Source organism: Argopecten irradians, chromosome 11 (assembly GCF_041381155.1).
Source record: "Argopecten irradians isolate NY chromosome 11, Ai_NY, whole genome shotgun sequence".
NCBI lineage: Eukaryota > Metazoa > Mollusca > Bivalvia > Pectinida > Pectinidae > Argopecten > Argopecten irradians.
The window spans coordinates 13,244,369-13,264,247 of record NC_091144.1 but is presented as its reverse complement, the minus strand read 5'-3'; the positions used below and the strand labels follow the sequence as shown (position 1 = coordinate 13,264,247).

General features: G+C 34.6%; 1 protein-coding gene across 1 annotated transcript in view; it reads left to right on the top strand.

Annotated features, from left to right (window-relative positions):
- The window catches only part of LOC138334784 (uncharacterized), a 97,040-nt gene that overhangs the window by 2,214 nt on the left and 74,947 nt on the right, over positions 1-19,879 (top strand). Inside the window, exon 3 of the mRNA XM_069283510.1 lies at positions 298-341. Within this exon, the coding sequence (XP_069139611.1) occupies positions 298-341 (44 nt within the window). The remainder of the gene's footprint in view (positions 1-297; positions 342-19,879) is intronic.

The following is a 19,879-nucleotide window of genomic DNA, read 5'->3' as shown; positions in this document are numbered from 1 at the left end:
ACCGAATTAACCTGGTTGATGATACAAACCCTTTGGGTTTTTTTTTCAAATTTACAGATTTGTCATTAAAATATCATGAGTTCTAGTGAATCAATAGGCAAAAAAGTCATCTTATTTTAAACAAAATTCTATTTATATATTGATAAATATACATACAAAACATAAGACATTTCGGAATGGGAAAACACATTTATAGCTTATATAAATTCAGTTTCTAGTTAAGGAACTTTCGATGCACTTTTGACTTATGACGTAAAACAACTTCATCACAATGAGTCTTATGAGTTATTTTTTCAGATTTGAAGCCTATGGTCGTGCAAGGGGAAATAGCTAAAATGACGGTAAATGTATATTTTTGACCTAGAAAAAAGAAATGATACCATTCCAAATATAGTCGCCATTTTATTTATTGTAATTCCCTACTGCAGTGCACGGATAAAGCTAAGTAAAAGAGATATATTTTCACCATAAAACCTTTTATCGCAATTCGGACAGAAATGCCCCCAAATGATTGGCAGAGAGCCGTCACGTGGTGACCCCCTTACACTTTATAGGGGGTCAGTAATATTTGTTATTGTGCAATATGGCGGTTCTCCCTCTCGCGTCAAAATTTAAACAAATTTCAAAATTTAAACAAATATCAACTAATTATACCATTTAAATTTTGTTGTGTGAAATTAACTAAATCGTTTTAATACTTCATATTAAATAAATGCGGTTTTTAACACGAGTTGTTTCCCCTAGGCCAGTTTGAAAGTTGATGACGCGATGAAAGTCAAACGAAACTACTCAAGCGTTTTCTCGACAGTAATTACAAAAAATGAAGGGGTTGTCACCAGATCAATCCTCACTCTGCTATTAATTTATCGGCATAGCTTTTACGTGATTATCTCGGCGAGATGATCATGCTTAAAATGTTGGATGGATGTTTGTGTCCCTTTTGTTTGTGATGCTTTCAATATACAACCGGTCTGGTGTCGTATTGAGGTAGGCCTACTGTGCATATAGGAATGTCGAAATTATTGTTGATTTATGAATTATTCAGTATCCTTTCATACCTACGGGTGTAATACTGGCTGGTATAGTTCAGCACACTCATGCCGCCTGAGGCTATATTGCATGGCTTCCATGCAGTAAAGCCTCGTGACGTCACGGCGTCAACAAAATTTCTATTTCCTTGTTAAAATTTTGAATTTTTTTTTTCAAAACTTGACAGGTTTTACTTTAAAAGATGCAAACAACGGAATTTGCGTTGAAACATCACGTAATTTTTCATGTATGGAAAATTGATTTTCAGCCGTGGATTTCTTCGAATTTATTTCAAAATTGCGGGATATTATACATATCTAGTTGTAAAATTGCAATAAAACGTCGAGGTATGAAAGACAAATACTCTTTCATAAGTGGATATATTTACACTTGCTAGGCTTGTTCACTATACGCAAGTACTAGCATACCTTGTTTACCATAAAGTTCTGCATGGTAACATTGAACTTTGAACTTGCGTATGAAATTGTTCTATGCAACTTACTTTTTTAAAAAGAAACACATGGCTTCGTTTACATTTTGACGCAACATTACGTGTATATTGTTGTTTCCATATAATTTTGGAAGAATGTAAACAACACATATATGTTTTATATTCATATATGATACAAACATTTTTTAAATTAAAAGAAACGGTGGGAAAATATCCCGACCGGGGCGACGTGCAGTGCTTTCATTTGTAAAAATTACCTCTGTGTCTGTGTTCGTCCTACGATCGAGTCTTTGGGGTGGACGGGCGTGAGGCCCTCTGACAGAGGTCAGTTATAAACATATCCTCTTGTCTTTGTTCTTTGATAATTTTATCGTGTGTATTTTAAAACACGCACCGCTAGTAATCCACGTGTTGACAGTTAGGCTTCATCACAAATACACGTAGATTGTATCAGTCGAACGCAAGTGAAGTTGTTCCATTTATCGATTGCGTTTGATCTAAGCGTAGATTATATGATTACATGGCTCCCAAGGATGTAATATCATCCAGTCAGACGACAATCTCAAACACATTGAACTACAGAATATTTAAATATCTGAACTTTTATGTCGTCGCTGATGAATAATTCTATCTTACGTGAAGAGTCATCATAAGCTCCTCCCACTTTTGACCGAATTTTATTGAATAATTACGTCACTTTCAAATGACGATTTTCTTGCATAAAATAAAAACAAGAAGTCGTGTGAGTGTAAATATAGGGATTGAATTTCCCTTTTATGTTAACAATGCTTGTTTGGAGCAATTCCTCTAAGAATATATTCAATATGGGGCGCGTTTATAGCGCGCCCCATAGAATAAATTATTAGCGGAATTGCTCCATACAAGCATTGTTAACATAAAAGCGAAATCATATCCCTATAAGAAGGAGAGGGATACTCTACCCTCGGGATCAAAGTGTTGAAAAATCCTCGGCGAGCCTCGGGTTTATTTCATTTTGTGACCCTTTGGTAGAATATCCCTATCCTTCATATCCAAATATGAAAGAGTCTAATAAAATTCAGGTCTGCGTTTCACTAACGGACTAAAGTTTTGCCTAACTTAGGACGGACTAAGCGATTTAGTCCAAAAGTTAGTCAGTACTAAGGTCCGTTTCATCAAGCAACCTACGACCAGTCGTAAGTTGGCGACGGACTAAGATTTGGACTAAATTTAGTTCTTACGTAACCAAGGACGTTACCATGCGCACTGCTTACTTTCAGTTTAACCGCGCGCACATGTGTAGTGGTATCTTTTATCTTAGCTAGTAAAACATCATGGAAGTGATTATGAAGATAAAAAAGGGAAAATAAACATATTTTTCGATGGTATGAAAGTTTTGTTATATATCCGAAACAAAAAAGTAACGTTTATTAATGATAATTGAAATAACATTGGAGCACATTGTATACATATATATCGATATCGATAGCTGAAGACAGAATAATAAACCAAACAAAGGTAAGATCCCCTGTTTAAAATACATTGTATGTAAACAGTATAAGTGTATGCTTATTTCGGAGGATCAATTACATGTAGATAATAGAGAGATAAAACACTCCGCGTAATTGATATTAAATACACATGTAAATATTTTTATTGTGTATTTCTTTACAATTACTGTTTAGGAAGTGATGATATATGAAGTACGTAGAGTAAGGGTTATAACTTCTGGGACCCTCCAACTTTACAAAACTCTCTGGACGTTGATGCTTTATGACATTAAAAGCCGATTTGGTTAAGGTACATGTACATTCACCTTTAGCGAAATGATCGTCAGGGACAGTTTTAAAACATACTAATTTAGCACTAAAATATTAGGCTACCGATTTTACCGATTTTTGGTCTAGATCCTAGAAGAAATAAAAGACAAATTCATCCCAATAAATATGCATGCATTTATATACCATTTTGAAACATATCGGGTTTTTTTAGTTGTTTTTGTAGATATCATAAACATTTGATTCCTATAGCCACGACCGGAGCTTTTATCCCGATTTCCGGTTTTACTATTACCATTTCCTAAAATGGCGTACATTCGACTCGTCTGCTAGAAGAACGATGTTTGCTTATTGCCGTGTTGTTTTCATATGAATAAATCATGTTTAGTCATCAAACCAGTATTCCTTTTGAAGTGATACATCTGTAATACGATTTTAAGCATGTTTAATTGACAATTCTGTGTATTTACGGGGATAGTTTAGACTGAGTATTATACTTAGGCCTGCCTCTAGCTTCAAGCCAGGCCTAGAATTTCGGACCAACTTTAGGCCGGACCTAAATTACGCCCTTTAATGAAACGGATTTTAGTCGGAAAGTTAGTCTAGTCTCGAAGTTAGTTCCTAGTACCCCCCCCCCCCCCCGATATACCTACGTGTGTAATACTGACTGATCTAAAGCGATACACTCATGTCGCCTGAGGCTGTTTTGCATGGCTACCCATGCAATAAAGCCTCGTTACGTCACGGCGTCAACAAAATTTCTATTTTCTCTGTAAAATTTTAACTCTTTTCACAAAATTGACTGGTTTTACTATAAAAGATGCAATTTGCGTTGAAAAAAGCACGTAAATTACAATAAACAGAGGATATTCCTTGTTTCTTGATGAATAGTTTGAATACCAGTTATATTTAATCGAGTTAGGTGGAAACTTTGATATTTTCCATCCCACGAGACGAAATGTAACCGACCACAGCATAAAAAACAAGGAATATTCTATATAGATTTACAATTGCCACTGTTTCTGTATCGGTAACCTATGTTGGGGCAGATCTGTTTATTGACCAATAACTTGAGTGCAGAACGTAACCTGATTTGGTGCGTATGAATACCTGTAAACATTGGCGGACTTCCCTTGCATTCCACAAAATCACATGCTAATCTTTACAAATAACACATTTAACAGACAATCTAAGACATATAAATAAAACACATTTTTAATGTATTATTGTTATTTGACTCGAATAAAACAACTGAAATATGAGAACTATTTTTTGTGACGTCATGGAAAAAAGGGCGGGCTTAAGCGGTAGTGAGCGGTCTCGCGACAGTTGCAATTTTTAAATACCCATATTTCCCTCCCGTCAATGAATTCGATTGAACAGCTGTTTCCAATCTTGTCATTTTGAATATGTTCCCACCAAAAGTGGGGTTATGACCCCACGTGTCCCTCCGTATTGCTACGCCATTGGTTATTCACGTAACAACAGAACCGCCACACGTGTTGTGCTACATTACACACTGGTAATGAAAATACTAGAAGTCATGGTTATTGATTCCATGTCAGTGCAAACTGTAATATGTATTTATAACACGTGACACGGCCGGGTTTTTTTTTAAACTATACCGTTGTATTTTTTTCATTACAGTTTTTTCAAAACCACACACTCATATCACAGTCATTATACTTACATTTGTATACACATCCAACAGCCACTTACACTCACACATTCTTTCGCACATGCAATGCACACTCATCAAATATTTGTACACCTGTTAAACATCTTAGACTTATATAATACACAGTGAATAGAAATATATATCATAAAGTTATGTACTTTTATTACACATCAGCAGATGACCATATCTACACACACTTACATATTTCATACATAGTATTTCACAAAACAAATATACATTATCATTGTTCTACCTATACCACACCAATATGAAACTATCTCACATACACACACACACACACATTCACACAAAGACATATACAATTAGAAACATGATTACAATATAGCATACATGAACTATGATAAATGCCTACAAAAGTTTTCAATAATAATAAGTGGTAATTTCTTAGATATTGTTTATTGCCAAATACCAATGTTGTAAGAAATAATAGTTAACATTAACTATTTGAAATAAATCGATGAGGCAAGCGGCTGTTGGTTTACTTTATAAGAAAATGTATAAAATGTTGGAAGAAAATAAAAAGTTCATTGTTGTAGAAATGGAGAATAAGAAAATTTGTTTTGGTTTAAATATGAGCAAATCATTGCATCTATCCCATTTGGAATAAAGATATGAAGTTAAGTATTGAAAAAAAATAGAAAAAATGAAATAAAAAAGAGAAAATAAAATGTATACAGATGCATTTTAGCAGTGCACCCGTGAATAATAAAAAAATAAAGTTTTAGACTCATAATAAAATATGTAAACTTTATGTAAAAAAATACCATCTAATTAAGAATCTGGAAAAATAAAAAATCATAATACTTCTTAAGAAAATAAAATTATGGGATGGTAGGGAAATGTATAATTCAGAAAAGATAAAATAAAAGATAAGAGTTTTTAATGAATAAGAAAAAATGAATGGGGGTTCAAAGAGAACCCAAAAAATTGTGTAGGAGGATGGGAGTGCACTGTGTATTATGCATTTGTGTTCATGAAGGAACAGGTTGAAAGCTTACAGACATATCAACAATTAATAGAATAATATTGTTAAAATTAGCAGAAAAAAAAATCAAGTATCTTGATTCGGGTCCATAATCATTGGATTAGTTCTTAACCCAAAAATATAGAAAATTATTTCTAATTTTCTCTCTTGACTTTAAAATATACATTTGATCAATGGCAAACACCACGTTGATCTGAAAGTATCAAAGAGTTTTTCCTGACGTGAAAGATGTATATTGTCACGCTAGAATCGTTTCTTTGACACAGTCAAATATCTCCTAACGAGCCCTGACAATTATAATATAGATGCAGTTATTAATTCAGTTTTAAACAAACTGTAAGATTACAAACACATATATGTTTTATTTGTAAATGAATTTTATTGTGGGGCACCATAAGTCAATCTAACAATGTTTTATGAAAATTAAGAATTCTGGCAATAAATGGTTTTTTGTTTATTTGTGAAGGCCGAGGTACGGCCCCATTGGCCATCTCAAACATTTTTTCTTATTTTCAATAAGTAATGATATATTAACAGGGATTTCTTACATATTGTTTAACTTTTAGCCCATATCAATGCCATTATGTCAATGTAAGAAGGGTAAGAATTTTAAATGTGTGTGTTTTTTTGTCGAGGGGTGTTTTCGCACCTCGAAGGGTTGATTGGAAATATTAAGTTGTTTAAAATCAGTAACCATTCCCTTATAAGATCATTTAACATTGCCTTTTAGATACCAAGTCATCTGGAAGTAGAACAAAATTTCTATAAATATTTGAATTTCATAGTGGTTGTACCAAAGTGGAGAATTAAGGTAAAATTTTCCTTTATCTTTGTTGCTGCTTTTTTTTCAGAGGGTAATTGAGCGATTACTCAGGCTTTGACAACATCTAAATCCAAATTTTTTTTTTAAATTTTAAAATTACATAAATTCACATATTGGTGCGTTCTGACATTGATGGTAAAACTTTTTGAAATCAATATCTTTGTGAGTCTCATTTGCGGGATGTCCATTGTGGTAACCAGATTGCATTAGTGGGTTGTTCGGGGCCTCCTGGAGATCCCTTCGGTTTCTGGTATGAGTTATCTGGTAGTTGCTTTGCCACATAACATTTGTGTCATTTTAACGTCCCGTATGTAATTCAGATACGCCACACTTGTTTTTTTTGTGAGGTGAATTGTGTTTGTTTACGCATTAACACCAAGCGGGTAGGGATATGGATTGAATGGGACTAGTAGGACTATTGGGTATGGATGTAATTTTGGATGTGTTTACAGGGGTTATACGGGTATAGCGGTATGGGAGTTGTGAAATCGGGCTCTGAGTGTGTACTGTGATGTAGTGAGAGGGGGTGTGGAAGCATGGGGGTAGGGATGCTTGAGTAAATTACGGCAGGTGAAATCTACACTCCAAAAAAAGTGGGATTGTCTCTTCCCCAGTTGGGGGTTTTAGGTCCCTGGGGTAGTTGATTTAAATACAATTTTTGGGTTTTTGGAGGGTGTTTTTGCAGTGGGTGGGTCCGGGGGTTGTATGATTGTACGTTTTTTTTACCCCTAGGGGGGGGGGATTTTCTGGTTTTTTTAGTTGGGGTGTGGCGGGGGTTGAGGGTCATTTGGGTGGGGGGGGGGTTTGATTTTATTTTAGTATCTTATCAGTGGTATTTTAAATGTTTAATGGATTTGTGTGGTTAGTGTGTGGTGTCTGGGTTTTTGTGGGTTTTGGTGATGGGGTGGGGGTGGGGTGGGGTTCGGGGGGGGGTGGGGTGGGTGGTGGGTGAATGGCGGGGGGGGGTGGGGGGGGGGGGGGGTGGGGGGGTAGGGTAAGGGGGGGGGTAAAGGTTGGTCAAAATTGGGGGAATGGGCGTGGGGGGGGGGGAACGGGGGGGGCGGGTTAGTGGGGTGAAGGGCGCGGGGGAGTGGTTGTGGGGGGGTGGGGGTATGTATGGGGGGATTGGGGGGGAAAAACACCTTCATGGGCGGGCTTGGCGGTGATCTGGGGGGTGGGGTAAACAAAAAATACTAATGGGCTTTATCTTAAAAATATGGGGAGGTAAAGCGTCTGTGGTACCCTTTTGAAGGTTCATCGCCTAAGCCCTGACAAATTGCATGATATATGCAGGTTGATTATAGTTCATATGGGGTGATGTCTAATAGGTTAGCTTGTAAAACCAATATATCAACTTGATTAATATCGTCAGTGACATTCCAACTATAAGGCGTTTTTAGCGGAATCTTCCTTGACGTGAAATTTAGAAGAAGAATAAGAAGTACTGAAGAGAGAAGAATAATTTAGTAGATTAATATGCTGAAGGAAAATAAAGATACCGTAAACTGAAAAGATTTAGATTTATGTCAAAGAATCAAAACTTTCGAGGCATACACCACGACCCAGGTCTTGGTGAACAGTTTGCATTTGATAATACATTATATGCACGTCAAGTACTGCTTAGATATAAAACCGAAATGGCAACGCAATGAAAAGATAGGATAATTTAAGATTTTAATAAACAGAATCCTTTAATAAGATCATTTATCATGATAATGCCTTTAAGGATAAACCAGCTCTGGAAGTTGATACAAATTTTCTAGTAAATTTGAATTTTATTGGTTTTTACCAAAGTGGAGAAATTATTGAAAATTTTCCCTATTTTGGGTGCTGCTCATTTATGGATTTGTTTCATGACCATAATTTACCCAGATTCTATTGCTTTAGGGAACCATCTGTCCATTAAGTATTAATTCTCCTTTAAATTTAAATACATAAATTCTACCTATGTTGTCTTCTCAGCATTGTTTTTAAAAAACTTATTTTAATCAATATCTGGAGTCGACAATATGGATGTCCATTTAATCATCAACGTAAGATGCATTAGTGGTTATCCACCATGTTATTCCACTACGAGTCTTGAAGGTAGTGTGAATGAAACATAACAAAATCAAGCATTATAAAAATCCCCCACATTGTATGTTGTATATTCAATACAACCATCCCCTTCTGTTTAATTTTGATGTATACACTTTACCATTACATAAAACGGTATATGTGATGGAGACTTTAACTGGGAAATGTATTTTCTTAAGGATTCGAAAGGGTTAACATAAATGTTTAGTTGTGGAAATCAATAGATGATTTTATGATTTTAAAGCGAGAGAAAGCGTCAGTGACATTTCAACAGAAGGCAGTAGACGAAACGGAAGTGAAGAAAAGAAGAAGAAGAAGAAGAGAGGAAAATAATAGATACCCTGAAATGAAAAAAGTTTTCATCTTTTATGTCAAAGTAAATCATCAACCTTACAACTTACACACCAATTCTGTGGACAGATGCTATTGAGAGAAACATTAATATGCACGGTTTTATTTCACTATGCCTGAAAAACAACAATTTTTGTATGAACTTTCTTTTCATAAACTTTACTACTCTTAAGTTTATGGCGTTATTGGAGTATAATTTTGAATGTGATTTTAATGTTTGCTGCATTTGCTTTCGTGACCGTCGGATTGACTTCGGACACTTAATCACTTCATGTGAATATAGTGTACATAACAGTTCGACAACGAGTAGTTTATTGTCATTTCCGAGTTCCTATGGAAATATGGACACAGTCAGAGGTTCAGTAAGTAGGAATACATACAATTATAAATAATTCAGATTTTTGAACATCGATGAGTGCCTATTTGATTATGAAGATATTACTACACCATATTTCCATATGTCGGCAAATAGTATCATACAAATGTAATCTGGCCTTTTTGTAGATGATTTAATTGCGGTAGAAACATGTCACACAACTAGTAATTATTGATTATGGAATGTATTTCACACTCCGAAGTCATTTTTTAAAACTTACAAAAGACACTACCTTATACATCTTTTAGAAAATATTTTACTCGTGTAAAATAAATTCCAAATCCAGCAACAACTCTTTGTACAAACTCTATTTATATAATAAATATTATTATGCAATATAGCTATCTTAATTAAAAGACCAACAAATTATTCATTATAAATTATTGCAGCGACTAAAATGTATCAGTGGGTTTATGAAGTCATAAACATTATAGCGGGATTATTATAGGTCGATCATCGGTGACCAGGTAGCTCTGTCGGTAGAGCACTCGGAGGGTCCTGGGTTCGAATCCTGGTCTTGCATCAACATTTTCTCCTCTCCTAGTACAGAATGTGCAAACAACTAAATAATCCATGGTGTTGGTGTTTGAAAGGGTCTCGTAAGTCTTCGATGGCGAAGATTTCGAAAAGAAGGGAGAAGTGTCGCGGGAAAGAACTGAGGCGATCATCTTTCATGTTGTTTTTTTTTCTTTTTTCTATAGTTTCTGAAGATTTTCTGTAAATATAAATGAGACAGCTGGTTTAGAATCCGATGTTCTTTATATCCTTGTCCAAGCTCTCGATTGGAAGTACAACGCATAATGAATAAACAAACAATCAGTACAAAAGGTAAACACTACAATTGAATATGCGACCTTACACGATAGAACAATACATAAATATCTATATGTCCAAATAAGAGTTAACACTGTATATTAAATTAGAACTACCAATACGACAACCAAAATCAAAGTATCAATTAAACTAGCTTTATAAAAAGCAAAATAATAATACACTATACTGAAAGAACTTGTTATCGTGTAAACATCTAATTGTAATTCGGGGAATGGGGATTAGCTAATGATAAAGTCTATATATCACTTAGGCTTGATCGACAGAAAGATACAATTTTGAAGCCTATACGATAAAAAAGAATGAAACAAAGCGATCTAATATTTTACAATACTGATATTTAAAAACAACACACAGGATTAAATAATCGAGACATTACGACACAACTAGAAGAAAAAAAACTCATTTACACATCTCCACATTTATAAAATAAAGACTCGACCCACTGAATAAGATTTCTTGACGTAACCCTCTTCTGATTACAACATTGACAACATCCACTACTCTTACACGTATTATGATAACTGGTACTATCCGGCCTTGTCGTGGTCATCATTTCCGTTCCAGACCCTAAATTTCGATAGATCAGATAGGTAATCCATCAATAACTCAAATCAAAACGAGTCTAAAGTAAAATCCGCGTATTTCACTAGTTAAAAATCTATGTGATTATTTATGTAAAAAAGTTATATATATTTTAGAAACTTTATCCTTTATAAGTCTCTGGTGCTCGTTTTTTTGTAAAATAAAAGGTCATATTTAGTAAGGAAGAAAGTATGATTTAGAAATCAAAATGCATTGAAGAACAATTATTTAGAAGACAAATTACACAAATAATTTATGTAAAGAAGTATGATGAATCAACAAATCTTTTCATCAAGAAACATGTGTATCAAGCTTTATTGTATGTAATTCCTTTCCTTTGATCATTGTAATATATATCCTACCCACGCCGTGTGTTATTAGTGTTGGCTAGTTAACAAACAAAGAATATCTACATAGCTAATTGCAATTTTAATTACTCTATGGTCACTTGAAGTAAACACCTGTTCCTCCAGATTTATCTTCCCTTTGTACAAGTTATGTCACCATCATGACATTTACAAGGCACCTGTGATTTTACCTGGTCAGTTAATTATCTGACAGCCGTGTCAGGCATTAAGTATCAATTAGCGACAGTGTGATATTAGATGCCAGTGCGCTGTGTCGCAGTAAACGGTATTGTCTGATTGTCTTACCTTGATCTTAGATCTGATTGGCTGACCAATCAGAATACGGAAAAAGTTCTTCGGACAGTCTGTTTAGATTTGGTTCATCGTCCAGCTCTTCACTCAGAGCTTGGACAAGGAATAAAGAACATCGGATCTAAACAGCTGTCTCATTTATATTTACAGGTAAGCAATCCTTTATTTTTACTATCTTTGTTATTTTTAAAAATCATTTATTTCGTCATCAGTCATATTAGCTATTTGACATTATATTGTTAAATGATTTATGTTTCATTTTGATTTAAAAGTTATTTAATTTTTCAATGCTGTATATAAATTTTTCATTTGTATATTTAACGTACATGTATGTATTCTGTGTCGCAGTCTTTCTAACAAAAGAAACGAATTAACAAATGCGTAAATTTGAATGTTCGGAATCTAAGCAGCATTATTATCTGTTTTACCTATAACTTAACTCTAGGGTAGACCATGTTCTGTAAGAAATCAGTTTACCTTAAAGTTATCAGTATTATCTATGCGAACCTTTGTGGTTCAGTGAAGCGTTACCTTAAATTACAACTTTTGTTAGAGTTATCTCCCTTGTGAGATCTTCCGTAAATAAAATGACTGCCGACATGTGCGAAATACATCTTTGTGTAAATCATGTTCCTCGATTCAATATCAATTTCATCATTGAGGTAACTGTATGTAATATTGATTTATGATTTTTGTCTTTTTAATCTGAAATGTATACTTTTCTCTACTAGTTTAATCTGATCTGAATGAGCGAGTTTTAAACTACAAGTGTCATAAGTTTTTGTGTCAGTTGCTAACGTCAATGATCAGTAAATTTAAGATGTAAATATTTTTATTTATAATCTTTGAATAACCATTGATCCATAATGTACATTTTCATTATAAGAGCTTAATATCCGAGATCAGTGAAAATCTGTGATTTTTGTAAAAAGTTTTATTTTAGACTTTTCTTTATAATTCTCTGTTTTTGTAAATAAAAGGTCATATTTAGTAAGAAAAAGGAATTAGAAATCAAAATGCATTGAAGAAATTATTTGAAGAATTTAAAATAATTATGTATAAAGTATGTGATACAATCTTTCTCAAGAAACATGTGTGTCAGCTTTATTGTATGTAATTCCTTTCCTTTGATCATTGTAATAATATCCTACCCACGCCGTGTGTTATTAGTGTTGGCTAGTTAACAAACAAAGAATATCTACATAGCTAATTGCAATTTTAATTACTCTATGGTCACTTGAAGTAAACACCTGTTCCTCCAGATTTATCTTCCCTTTGTACAAGTTATGTCACCATCATGACATTTACAAGGCACCTGTGATTTTACCTGGTCAGTTAATTATCTGACAGCCGTGTCAGGCATTAAGTATCAATTAGCGACAGTGTGATTAGATGCCAGTGCGCTGTGTCGCAGTAAACGGTATTGTCTGATTGTCTTACCTTGATCTTAGATCTGATTGGCTGACCAATCAGAATACGGAAAAAGTTCTTCGGACAGTCTGTTTAGATTTGGTTCATCGTCCAGCTCTTCACTCAGAGCTTGGACAAGGAATAAAGAACATCGGATCTAAACAGCTGTCTCATTTATATTTACAGGTAAGCAATCCTTTATTTTTACTATCTTTGTTATTTTTAAAAATCATTTATTCGTCATCAGTCATATTAGCTATTTGACATTATATTGTTAAATGATTTATGTTTCATTTTGATTTAAAAGTTATTTAATTTTTCAATGCTGTATATAAAATTTTTCATTTGTATATTTTAACGTACATGTATGTATTCTGTGTCGCAGTCTTTCTAACAAAAGAAACGAATTAACAAATGCGTAAATTTGAATGTTCGGAATCTAAGCAGCATTATTATCTGTTTTACCTATAACTTAACTCTAGGGTAGACCATGTTCTGTAAGAAATCAGTTTACCTTAAAGTTATCAGTATTATCTATGCGAACCTTTGTGGTTCAGTGAAGCGTTACCTTAAATTACAACTTTTGTTAGAGTTATCTCCCTTGTGAGATCTTCCGTAAATAAAATGACTGCCGACATGTGCGAAATACATCTTTGTGTAAATCATGTTCCTCGATTCAATATCAATTTCATCATTGAGGTAACTGTATGTAATATTGATTTATGATTTTTGTCTTTTTAATCTGAAATGTATACTTTTCTCTACTAGTTTAATCTGATCTGAATGAGCGAGTTTTAAACTACAAGTGTCATAAGTTTTTGTGTCAGTTGCTAACGTCAATGATCAGTAAATTTAAGATGTAAATATTTTTATTATAATCTTTGAATAACCATTGATCCATAATGTACATTTTCATTATAAGAGCTTAATATTCGAGACTTTTCTTTATAATTCTCTGTTTTTGTAAATAAAAAGTCATATTTAGTAAGAAAAAGGAATTAGAAATCAAAATGCATTGAAGAAATTATTTCAAGAATTTAAAATAATTATGTATAAAGTATGTGATACAATCTTTCTCAAGAAACATGTGTGTCAGCTTTATTGTATGTAATTCCTTTTTCTTACTAAATATGACCTTTTATTTACAAAAACAGAGAATTATAAAGAAAAGTCTAAAATAAAACTTTTTACAAAAATCACAGATTTTCACTATGAAACATCTGTGAGCAGGTAGCTCAGTCGGTAGAGCACTCGGCTAGTGTTCAGAGAATCCCGGATTCAAATCCCGGCATGGCCGCTACATTTTCTCCTCTAAAGGATAAAGGAAACAGTGAGCAATTTTGGGACAATAATGACCGCTAGGAAATTATATTTTCCTGTTAATAACTTGCATTCACTTCCTCAGTGGTGTCGTCAGTTGATTTACATTGGAGAAAGGTTACGTGATGATGTTCGCCGATGAAACATATACCTGGCTGGCTCACCTATTTTACGCCGCATATTCTTCTTTTCCCAACTAATACATAAGGTGTTATTTGGTTTGTATAGTAACATTCGAAGAAACACTGATATACAATTATAGCATTTTGATGAGGTCGATGCAAGTTTTTATTGACCAAAGAAAAATAATCGACCGAGGACGTAGTATATTACTGATAATATAGAAAACTGGAATTAAAAGAACTGTTTATTCCAACTAAAATTGCTCTTATAAACGTACATTTTTTATTGTACATTTTCTATCCTTATACTGTCCATATTGCAGTGTACAAGTTAATACATGTACATTGTATATTCGGGTTCTTATTCTATTCATTAAAGTAAAATATATATATATAATATTAATACGATTTTAATATTATTGTTTATGTACGAATAAGTAGATATAACCGACGTTACAAAACAAACAAAAAGCTTTATCTAAAGTGCAAGGTGATTTTTAAAATGATACTAATTTTAGTAACATATATTTACGTCCTGGGACATAGCTGTTGATATCCATTAATATTTACAGTTTGCACTGACATGGACGCAATAACCATGCTTTCTAGTATTATCATTATCAGTGTATAATGTTAGCACAACACGCGCAGCGATTCTATTGTTACTTGAATAGACGATGGTGTAGCAACGTGGGGTCATGGCCCCATATTTGGCGGGAACATATGAATGACTCGATTCCAATCAGCTGTTCAATCGAATTTGTTGACGATGACGGGAGAGAAAAAAGTATGAGTATTTTAATAAAAAATATGCAACTGCCGCGGGAATAAATAATATCAATTTATTTGAAAAACTGTAAATATAAGGAATAGATGTTTATTTTGTTGAGGTTATGAGGGTATAATGATAATGGAGCCCGTGTAAATTTTATGTAACCCAGCTTCGCCGGGGTTACATAATTTACACGTGCTCCATTATCATTATACCCTCATAACCTCAACAAAATAAACATCTATTCCTTAACTAGTATTATAACGAATAGCATTTCGACAAATAGTCTACCACCAGCTCACTACGTTCGGTTTTATTAACATTCATGACGTCAACCAATTAAGACACCAGGTTTTGTCATTACAAAGTTTTTTCCAAATATCAATATAAATTCCACATATACATTTTAAACACCAGTAAAGTAATTCGTAGTAGCTCCTTACTTTAGCAAAAAGTTAAGATCTATATCAACAAGACTTCCTATCTTCTTTGGAGGTCCATGGACGTCTGAAAACTAAGCATTTGTCTTGTGAATTTAGATTATAGGCAATGAATGCTTAAATTGTTATATAATGGTTGGAGATGGTGATAATGAAGTTCACCCGAAGATGGTGTAAGGGAAGGATGGATGGTTTAGCTTGTGAACGCCTCTTGTTGTCCTATCTATCTAGCATGCTGATCCTGGCTGGGTTCAGGTCACAAACATTCCTTGAATTTAGAGATCCTCTAACTGAAAATTCTGCATGGAAAAGCAAAACATATTTTAAGGAAGACTCCTTAACCTCAGAATTTCCTTAATTTTTGGAATACTTTTCTATGGGGAAATTTAAGTAGGGATTTCCTTAAACTTAAGGAATGTTCGTAAAATTGTGTCCTGTTTCCAAAGATTCCAATTTTAGAGATGTCACCATGTTGATGACACAGATCATAAACATGATGTAAAAAAGGGCTTATTAATGTAAATAACAGTGTTTTGATTTCGTTAAAGGTGGTACATGTTATAACACCATGGGAATATACCTATTTTACATGTGCCTGTATCCCATTGCGTTCATACCACCTTTAACGCATTCCAAACACTGTTCAATCGCTATGCATTACAGTGTTACTTCCCTGCGGGTACGTTTCATTGTGACGTCATTGTTTTGCAAGCGAAGCGTAGGCTGTTTTCTCTGAAAAAAGTAATCACATTATGATCACAAACACATGGCGCAATCATTAACAATCTGATTAAAATCAGCTGTTTGATACTCCGCTTACTACGTGCTCCGCGGCACGTAGTAAGCGGAGTATCAAACAGCTGATTTTAATCAGATTGAATCATTAAGTACCCGCAATCGATATCACAAGCTGGTGTTACCCTACTGTTAACACATGATCCATTATATCAAGACAATTACAGTATTGTGTAATAAAGCTCAAAGTTACTTATAGAATATATATAAAGTTATATATGCTGTGGTTTACACTGATTGATTAAAGGTAGGTTTCGCTCAATGAAATACAAAGACTACGAAATTGAAATTTATCCTGTATAAAGATATGATATTCAGATCATTTTCGATGCAAACAGCGAACAATATTGGTGGTCAGTTGCCAAGCTTGACCAGGAAAATAGAGCGAAGTCAAGCTTTACATAGAATATGACTTTTTTTTCCCAAAACGAGGCCACATTAACAGACGGAAGCGTGCAACAAAATGTCAGATAGAAGTGACAGTCTTGCCACGGCATGTTCAGTAAAAAAAACAACCAACAAATCGAAGTACGGTGGATTGTTTACATATGTCATCTAATCTGGGACAAGGAAGTAATTCCAACCGTGTGGACAAAACAAAATTGTCAAATTTTCGATGCGATCTGCCCCTTTATCAAGACATACAAAACGAACACGATTACATAATAGGATACGAACAGTAATGCGGGACAAAGTAGACAATATTAAACTATGCAGCACAATGGAGCGCAATTTACCCTTCGGCAAGTGGGAGCCGAAGGCCGGATCTACAAAAATGTATCCATGCTGTTCGGCAGAACGCTAAAATATGAGCAATGACTGGAAAGCGTGCCACGTGTGACGTCAAATGTGTGGCGAAATTTATATATAGTGCTCATTCGTATAGGATGAAAATTTAGTCGCCTATCTTCTAGGTGTGTTGGCAAAGAAGCAAAGTCCTAAATTTAGTCGCCTTTTGCTAGGCAGCATATATAAAGGATAAAAAACGTGTAGAACAGAAAGGGAAAATGCTGGAAGTAGGGATAATTAATTGAAAAGCAAGTGATCAATTGATGTCATGTAATCTATAACACTTCAAATTAATTACATACGCTTGCTAGCTTAGTACGTCAAACATATACATGCATGTAGTTAGTCTGCCGCTGTATGTGCGCTGGAATATATGTTGAAATTTAACAGAATCCGGGCGAGGTGGCTTGTGTTTCTTCTATTGCTACATGCCATCTCTGAATGTCATTCCCTAGAGATACCCTAGGGTGCTACCGATTCCATTCTAATTCCCTCCTCACTGTAGCCGATTCATATACACTTTTTTCCTCACACGCTTTCCTTAAGCCATTTCACTTTTAGTGCATAACAATGCGCATGCGCGAAACTTCGACAACACAATCCATCACAGCTTCATTTGTATAATATCCTGTCAGCCAGACATCGTATTAAATCAAGGATTTCCTTCAATTTTATTTTCAAGACACATTTGTTCAATCTCATACCCATTAAGAAATTAAATTGTGGTGTTTATATTATGTTTTTTTTCACATTTTCTTTCGTTTATCGGATTATACAAAAATATTTGGTTGGGCGAAACCTACCTTTAAGAGTAGTTTTCGATATGTTATTCACTTCCAAAAGTTCAAATTGAATCAAATATGACGCAAAACCATACCGCCCAAGGCCGATACTATAGATCAAGTGAAACTGCAGCCTCTACTAGTAAAAGAATGGAGTATAAATAACTAATATGGCTCCACCGGCGGTCTATCCTGAAGCTTACAGGAAGTCTTGAAACTAATTATCTTCTGTAGTATTCCCATCAACGTGTTTAATTAGCTTACTGTCAGACAATTACAGTATTTCAGTATAATACATTTGGGTTTTTTTTTCAAATAGGCGCTATATCATTTTTGGAGGTATTGCCAAAACCCATGACATGTGTAACTCTAAAGAGGTAGGGAGGCTGATAGTTTAATTAGTGATAGATATGATATTTGAATATTCCCGCTAGGTAAACAGGAAGTGGGGTACCTGTTGAACCTTGACAGAAGTTGTCGCGTAAATCGTGTATAATTGTGGATAGCGATGCTGAGTTAAACTATAATGTATTTTATTTAGAGTGCAAGTATTAGTTGTTTGATTACAACCATGTATATGTTTATAAGGCTGTGTGCATTATTGAGGTGTATATATATATTGCTCAGACCTAGTACTGATGTGTAGTATATTTTAAAGATGCTCCACCGCCGACAGAGCATAAATGATATTCATCATTTGAACAATAATAGGTGTTTTAATCGTGTGTATATATGCCTAATTAACACAAAAAATAATATAAAATAATTCATTTCGCCTTTGGTGCATGCGCAATCAGTACTTCATTCCATATAGGATATAGTGTCACGGATTTTTTTCGGGATGCAATTAATTATTTTTTCATATTTATAACTTGAAGTAAAAGTAGAAGCTCAAACTTTTCAATGGTGGTAATGGTGTAAAGTAAGTAACTTTTGTAACTGAAGAAAAATACCCAATCGTCTGCTCCTGTTTTTGATAGTGAAAAAATCCCATTTGTCAGCGGTGGAGCATCTTTAAAGGTCAGTAAACGCGGAATTGTTTACTCAGGCTTGCAGCCAGAGTTATGTTCTTTGTTTTAAGGCATGGCCAAAACTAGCTGACCGAAATACTAGTAAATTGTTACGGCACCTACTTAGTAGCGACAACATGGGATGTTCTGGAAAGCATGACAGGATATCGCACGGTCTATGAACGTGTTTTAAACTAGGTGACCAACTTATTAGTTAATTGTTACTGAATAAGTATGGTGGGGACTGCGTGGATTCTTCTGGAAGGAATGAGAGGACATCACGTAGTCCACACACCTGTTTGTTTATGCAAAATGTCCATATTACAAGCTGTTTTGTCCAGTCTCAACCAAATCCAGTCAGAAAATCAAAACATTTCTATTTTGGTAAGCCTGCATCAGGTGCCGGTAAGGGTGTTTTCTGAATTAGATTAGTAAATTTTGACAGTTTATGACAAGCTGGGTAACCTTTGGGGTGGCAAGTATTTTTCCCAACGGCACGTGCAACAGTCACGTACCCAATCAATCAGTATAAATAGAGGGCCGCAATAGGCCACAGTCAGACTGAAATTAGACCGAGACTGAAGACTGGGACTGAAGTTTGAGACTTGACTGGGTACTTCCGCCTCACACACACTTAACATCTGCCTGAATTACCGCCCCGCTAGGCCCACATGAGAGGGAGATAGAACTCTTGTCTACCACTTCAGCTTGAACCCTACTCCTTGTCTTCATTTTCGACCGGCACAGCCATCAATAGGACGACAAATATCAAAATGACTTGTCAATAACATGTCGAATTTTAAAGTAATATTTGTAC